The 8,166-nt window shown below is 37.7% G+C and overlaps 1 protein-coding gene across 1 annotated transcript; it reads right to left on the reverse strand.

Annotated features, from left to right (window-relative positions):
• Positions 1 to 316: 316 nt before the first annotated feature.
• LOC107781350 (multiprotein-bridging factor 1b-like) lies at positions 317 to 2,817 on the reverse strand. Its single transcript, XM_016602044.2, has 4 exons — positions 2,605 to 2,817; positions 1,360 to 1,443; positions 760 to 842; positions 317 to 629 (listed from the first exon to the last, which is right to left on the reverse strand). The coding sequence occupies exons 1-4, from the start codon at positions 2,735 to 2,737 to the stop codon at positions 510 to 512; spliced, it is 420 nt and encodes a 139-aa protein (XP_016457530.1). The 5' UTR covers positions 2,738 to 2,817; the 3' UTR covers positions 317 to 509.
• Positions 2,818 to 8,166: the final 5,349 nt, after the last annotated feature.

The following is an 8,166-nucleotide window of genomic DNA, read 5'->3' on the forward strand; positions in this document are numbered from 1 at the left end:
GCTCCTAAAACATCAAAAAATTAAGGGCATAGAAAAGACGGAGAAATATCGAACAAGGACACCCACGACATAAATGGTACCTTACCTCCCCAAGTAAAGTGTCCCCAATAGATCACCCTTGGCGTTATAATGGATTCCCAGCATGAGTATCGAAGATTGAAGGACACATTCCCATTGGCTAGGCCAGGTATGTACCTCCATTTGCAATACAAAAGAGGCTAGATTTGGCAATTGGTAGGGCTCATGAGAAATTGGCATAAGAAGACACCCGTAAAAAGAAACTAGGAATCACAACGCAGAAGGAATCCGCACCACAGGAGTAAGCACCTCATTTTCCACAAGAAAAAACACCCAAGTTAACCACGAAAACCACATTCATGAATCCAGCTACAACAAGTACCATAGTGGTTAAAGTAAAAAAGCTCATGTACATGACCACTTTTAGGACACAAACAGACAGTCTAATTCAAAAGGTTCGCTATTTTTTATCAGGTTCACTATTCCAACCTTTATTTCTTTCCGCGAAGTTTCGCACCAAGAGCTCTCTCCAGTTTAGAGATTATCTGTTGGTTTGGAATTGCCTTTCCAGACTCGTACTCCTGAATGATTTGTGGTTTCTCGTTTATCAACTACAAAACAAAGGGATTACCAAAATTATATTGATACAAGGACTAAAACCCCTCTCTTGACTCTATCTATACGTAGATTGCTTCAAAGAAAAGGAATTGGGGAGGGCGTGAAAGAGATAGAGAGAAATACTTGGGCAAGTTGAGACTGAGTCAACTTCTTATCTTGTCGTGCTTGCATAATGGCTTTCTTCAATTCAGTTGGTACCTTTTGATCTGAGAACAAACATGAAAAGTACACCAGATGACATCACCAAAAGAGAAAATCTTCTTTTTTATTTTTTCCAGTGGCAAACCAATTAAACTTTTCAACTTTAGCAATATGTTGCCATTTGTTGCCAGAAGGAAAAACCTCTAAAAGGTGTCTTCTTGTCAAATTAATTGAGTCCTAACAAATTTTATATTCACAAAGCAGACAATGTGCTTTGTGAAATTTGATACAGCACATCCACGCAGCAAATGAAGAAGGTAAAACAAAGTACACAGTATACACATCAGAGAAATCAGGATGTAAGCATGACTTGAACTCAGAGAGTAGAGAAGAGCTCTTTTTTTTTGTAACCGAGAAATCAGGCAGGCTAGTGGCACACGGTTTGGAACATAGTAGATAATGGGCCAGAGAAAAGAAGAGCTTACTTGACAAATTCTCAGTATCTTTATAACCACAGTAATTGTTTTATAGAAGTGTTCCTAATATTAATTGATATTATAAAAGATGTCAACTCAAACTTACGTGACAAGTTCTCGGTATCTTCATCAAGCTTCCTGGTGTTCAATGTTGTACTGCTAGATGCAGCCTTGTTTGACCCTGCAGTAGCTGCAGTCAAGGATAAATGTCGTGAGCGCTAAACACTTTGGCGTTTCACAACTAAAGGATCCATTTCAACAAAATATATCCAGACCAACTATGAAGTCTTGCACACACACTCCAGCAATTGGCATAAAACAGAGAACATATGTGAATGTGTGTATATAAAATAAGACAAAAAGGTTCATGAAATAGCACGGGCTGGTATTAACGTGAATACAGAGATATCATTCTATTTAAAAGTAGGTGCGTTCCAATATAAATGAGTCATTACCTTCCCGACCCTGACTACCCAACTTGAGTTACCAAGAGAAATCGACATGCAATGACGAAGCGAGAAGGAAAGTTATATCACTCAGGAGTCCTTACCAATATCAAAATTCAGATTAGGAGTCTCTCTTGGCAAACAACATAGAAAAGAAAAATTCATATGAACTAACACTTAGCCACAGTCTTACCTAATACTATTAAAATAGAGAAGAAAATAAAGGAGAATTTGACTGAATTGGTTGTAGACAATATACAAGATGGCTCCTTATATAGGATTTCAGGCTACTAAAAACAGGCAAATCTGGACTACCCGAAACAAAGAACTTATAAAAAGAGGAAATTTACCTAACATTGAAATTTCTAATTGTCTTGGGGGATTACACTGCGTTTTGTCGTTGTAACATTGAAATTTCTAATTGTCTTGGGGGATTACACTGCGTTTGTCGTTGTTGTATTGAAATTTCTAATTGTGACAAAACATATTAGCCTACACACAGAATGAATCTAGAAGAAATCACTAATTAATTCATTTTTTTAGACTAGTGGTGTCGTTAGCTTGTGTGCACCATGACTATTGTAGCGAGTACTGCTTATTCCTACCAGCATAGGTACCTCCTACCAGCACAGGTACGGGTAACTTTGTCAGCCAAGGCTCTGGCAGATAATTGATTCTCTTACACCTATTTAAAAAAAGAATTCTTCTTCAAAAAATATGGAAATCATTCCACTTACCACAGGGAGTACAAAATGAGGCTATAGATAAAGGGGTACATCTAGAAATGGGCTATGATAATCTGACCGAGGAAAAAAATGATAGCCCTAATTGGTCCCAAAGAAAAATTAGGAATAATTAATCGGAAAAAAGGAACAATAAGGCTAAGATGAGGAGATTATACGAGCCTTTTCTGACGGTTTCGATCTCAGCACCGGCGCGACGGGCGGCGTTGACTGCTTTCTCGTCCTTTCTTGCGGCGGCGGTCGGCGCTTTTTTGCGAATCACCACCGGCTCCCAATCTTGTGATATTCCAGCCATCTTTTCTTCTTTGAAAAATATCTCCTTTAGCACTCCTGGTTTCTTTTAGAGAAAGGCTTGTGAAGTGTGGCTGTTCATTCGGATCGGATATCCGAAATCCGAACCGATCCATTCAATTTTGAATTTCGGATTTCGGATTGGATCGGATTTCGGATTATGTTTATTAAAATTTCGGATTTCGGATCGGATTTCGGATTGGTATATTTTAATCCAATCCAATCCGAAATCCGAAATTATTAGGACATGTATAAATACTACACTTTATTTACATCAACCTTCAAGTTATTACCTTTACAATTGCTAGATTTAGCTAAATTGGCATCATAGTACTCTCATAATTGCATAAACATGATGTTTTCTTAATGTATTGCCTCTTTTACAAAGAAAATATACATATTAGTTTAACTTTGAGGCATAATAATACGATCCGATATCCGATCCGATCCAAACTTTAAAATCCGATCCGATCCGATATAATTCGGATCGGATTCGGATTGCATTTTCTAGAATCCGAAATCCGAAATTCCAATCCGAAATATGCTAAATCCGATCCGATCCGATCCGTGCACTGCCCTATTGTGAAGCATTCAAATAAATAAATTTATTTATGAAAAAGTTCAGCATCAGTTTATATATTAGCTTATCTCTCTTAATTTGATTTTTTTTAGCATAACTTGGTTGAAAGGATAAAATTTTGTAACATTCAAAAATTACCCTTTATAGTCTAATTTATTGTACCACAAAGCTCCCCTTAATTACTTTTTATCTTTTCAATTATTTCCTTTTAAACGAATTTTGAATCACTCGGGTATCTTATCAATTACGTACATTATAGATTATAAAGTTGGTACATAAATCGCCGACAATCTCATTTTAAAAATTAACAAAGAAGCATATGAAAATAGATTGAACTTTTCTACGTGGATTCCATTTAAAGCAAATCAATCATACTTACAAAATTTGTAACAACTGGATATTACACCCAAACCAACTGCTTATATTAACTCAATAAAAAAACTACAATAACCAAATAGTAATATAATAGTAGAAAACAACACTAAAGGAATTAGAGAATATATGAGAAGAGAAATTGCAACCTAAAGCTAAAAAGAAAGGGGATGAGAAACAGGTTCAGCAGAGGAGATGAGAAGAACAGACTGAGCCAAGGCTTCAACATAATTCGCATTCCTATATCTCCCCCTTGATCCCAAATATAGCGTCCTAGCATTCCATTTGGGTGTTTAGTCATTGAGCTTCTTCTCACTTTAACTTCTGACACAAATGTTCCAACTGGATCAGCGTTTTGAGGTTTCTGGCCCATAATCCCTTCCTGACTCAACTTGGTTCACAACAAAATTTGACTGACTTAGTAAGAGGTTTTGGATTTGAGTTCTGGCAATATCACATTTGATAAGTTTCACACTTGAAGTGAATTATCTAGTGTGAATTTGAATTAATCAAAACAAAAAAGCGATACCAAGTACCGATGGGACCAAAAAAATTATCATATAAAACTTAAAGCATTATTTAGGAAACGACCAAAAGCTATGTATGCGTACATAATAACTTTAAAAGTAAAAATATTAACTTTACTTGAAAAAATTCAAAAAAATATTCGATTACTAATCGTTTATAAAAACATGACAAGTTTACTTTTGAAAATTTAATAGTAAAAAAATTTCTCTCCAGATACTTTTCTAGTATAATATATATATGTAATGACCAGATCGACCGTTTTGAATTCTAGGACTTGATTCCCCTATTTGAGACTTTCCATGAATTTATTTGATGATTTTATGACTTGTGGGGATTGATGGTTTGGTTTTCAAGAGGTTTGGGAGTGATTTGGAACATTTAGTTCCTAAGTTGAGGATTAAGGTACAAAGAGTTGACCAAAATCAATATTAAAGACCCCAATTGATATTTTAAAGGTTCCAATAGGTCTGTATGATAATTTTAGACTTGTACTGTAACGATCCGATCGGTCGTTTTGAGCATTTTCACTTCGCTCGGTAGTTTACGAGCATAAGTAGCTCTGTATGATGTATTATGACTTCTGTAAATCGTCGGTTTTGGTTTTCAGGTTATTTGGAATTGATTTGAAAGAATGATTCTCAACTTGTAAGCTTTAAATTGGAAGAGTTGACCAAGTTTGACTTTTTAGTATATGAACTTGGATTGGAATTTTGATGGTTCCGTTAGGTCCAGATTGTGATTTTGGACTCAGGCGTATGTCCGGATTTGCATTTGGATGTTTCTAGTAGGTTTCGGCACAAATTGGCAAGAAATTGAAAATTTGAAGGTTTGGAAAGTTCATAAGTTTGATCGGAAGTTGACTTTGAGGATATCGGATTCGGATTGTGGTTCCGGGAATTTAAATAGCTTCGTTATGTTATTTGAGACTTGTGTGCAAAATTTGGGTTCATTCCGGGTTGATTCGATATGTTTCGGCGCGAGTTTTGGAAATTTAAAGTTCAAAGTTCATTAATTTTGATTTGAGGTGTGATTCGTCGTTTTGATGTTGTTATGTGTGATTTGAGGCCTTGAATAGGTCCATGTTATATTATGGAACTTGTTGGTATATTCGAACGGGGTCCCAATAGGCTCGGGTGAGTTTCGGACGAGGTTCAGATCATTTTGGGAATTTTGGCTAAGGCTGGTTGGGCAGAGGTTCTGGTGTGACCGCACTTGTGGAGCTAAGGGCGCAGGTGCGGAGCTGCAAAAACGGCAGTGTCATCACAGAAGCGTGAAGAGGGAGCTGGGCGTGAAGATCGAAGGTGGGGGTGCTTGGGTGCACCTACGCGACAGCAGATGCGGATAAGAGTGTGCAGGCGCGCGATCGTAGAAGCGGCTGCTGTATCGCAGAAGCAGTTGTTGCTGGTTCAGGGATTTCTTCGCAAAAGTGAAATTTGTTCTGCAGAAGCGGAGATCGCAGATGCGACATTGTGACCGATATACGGAAACTGCTAGGCAGAAGCTATAAAATCGAGGTTTTGGTTCTTTTATCATATTTTGAGATGTGGGACTCGGATTGAGGCGACTTTTGAAGCAATTTTCATCACACGGATTGGGGTAAGTGTTCTACACTTGATTTTGATTTTATTTCATGAATCTATCTTCGTTTTTGGCAATTGGTTGATGAATTTTAAAGAGGAAATTGGGGGATTTAGCCTAAAGTTTGATAAAGTGAATTTTTGAGTTTTGAACATCGTTTCGGAGTCGGATTTGAGTGAAACTAGTATGATTGGACTCATAATTGAATGGGTTATCGGATTTTCTGGGTTTTGTGGGTTTCCAAGGTGCGGGCCCGGGTTGGACTTTTGGGATGATTCTTGGGCTTTGATTAAAGATTTGACTTTTATCGATTGGGTTTGTTTCCTTTGGCATTATTTGATGTTCTTGAGTTGCTCTTGGCTTGTTTTGGACCGTTCAGAGGTCGGTACGCGCGGGATGACATTTTTAGAGCATCATTTGGCTTGCTCGGTATAGAAATTGATTTGTTTGAGGTAAGTTACACTTCTAAACTTGGTGATGAGGGTATGAAACCCGGAATTACGTGTTATGTGATTGATTTTGAGGTGACGCGCATGCTAGGTGACGGGTGTGTGGGCGTGCGCCACAGTAACTGTGATTTAATCGCTTTTACGAAACTATGTAGCTATCTTATCTGAACATTTTTACTGTATTCTATGTGATAGAGCACTTGAACTGTGATCCATGTTAGAGACCATGTCTAGGCTACATGCTTATCCTCTTGGGACCCACTGAGGTCATTTATACTGTTGAGTTATCTTCTTACATTGCATTTACATATTCAGTCATACACATTCATATGCATATCATATCTCAGTCTCTGTTGCCATTTATTGATACATAACATCATTATTTCTGGGCTAATTTTCATGACATTGAGAGCCCGAGAGTGTCAAGACCCAAATTCCACTAAGGGTCGTGATGGCACCGGACACCGCTGTCAGGCAAGCCAACCATAAATACTTAATTATATTCTCGTTTAAATAATTGTGAAAACTATGATTTTCCTTCAATTTGGCTAGTAAAAGATAATCTTTACAAAATAAATAAAAGAATGTCTAGAAGTTAATACAGAATACCCCATAATCATCCCAGAACCCGGTGTCACAAGTACATGAGCAGTTTCTAGGAAATAATGTAATACAACTACTGCCCGGAATACAAATTGGACAGAAAAAAAATACAGTACAATACTCTGAAGGAGACTCTGCTGGCTGCGGGTTATCTCGAGAGGTGCAACTCACCTAAGTCTCCGTATCAACTATGCCGCTGCGCCCAACTAGGCCACTAGACATACATCTGCATGTGCAACAAAAATGCACAGCAAGTATAGTATGAGTACAAAAAAACAACGTGTACTCAGTGAGTATCCCGTCTAATCTCGAAGAAGTAGAGACGAGAGGTCGACTTCGACACTTACTAGTGGTCCAATGATAATATAGTAAAAACGTAAGGAGATCAGGGAATTTTATAAAACGACAATTATAATTCATAAAGCCAGATAGCAGGTAAATACCTTCCCAAATAATAATGGATTTCCAAAGATTTACTTTTCATTATCTTTATCACTTTATCTCCGGCCAGGAAAGGCAAATGTCCACATTTATCAATCTCAAGCAGCAATACAAGCATGTGCATATCATGCCGAGGTCGTACGACCCGATCCAACATAAATGTAAAATATGCACTGTCGAGGGTCGAACGACGCAAACCATAGATGCATCTATTACCCCGCTCGCGAATTATCCATGCGACGCGGTCAACATAAAATAAACAAACACTCTGCTCGCGAATCATTCATGCGACACGGGTACACATAGAATCACATATTCAAACAGTTAATCAAGACTTTATCACGGAACAACTATCCAAGGAAAATCCAATTCTCTTTTTACAATTCAAGAAAATGAAGCTCAATATTTTAGAAATTCACTTACTAATCCGATTTGATTTAACCAATTCAAACCGTCAATAGGATTACAAATATTTCCATGTACGGCATGCTTTTGGGTCCTAGACTACCCAGACAATAGCATAATAGTAGCTACGCACGAACTCTCGTCACCTCGTGCGTACGTAGCCCCCACAAATAGGAGCACATAATCAATTAACTTACCTATGGGGACAATTCCCTCTTACAAGGATAGAAAGGAAACTCACCTCGCTCCGAAGCCTATATTCCGATTCAAGAACGCGCTCAAACCTCCAATTTGGATCCGAACGATCCAAAACTATTCAAATGGGGTAAAAACTTGTCAAAACATGCTCAAAAGTTCATATTCTAATTATTAAACCAATTTCCCAACCCTAAATGCAAGGTTCCTAAAATTCATCCCCGGGCCCATGTGCCCGGATTCCAAAATTTTCCGAAGGAAGTTGTTCTCTATAACCTAAGG

Source organism: Nicotiana tabacum, chromosome 8 (assembly GCF_000715075.1).
Source record: "Nicotiana tabacum cultivar K326 chromosome 8, ASM71507v2, whole genome shotgun sequence".
Lineage (NCBI taxonomy): Eukaryota > Viridiplantae > Streptophyta > Magnoliopsida > Solanales > Solanaceae > Nicotiana > Nicotiana tabacum.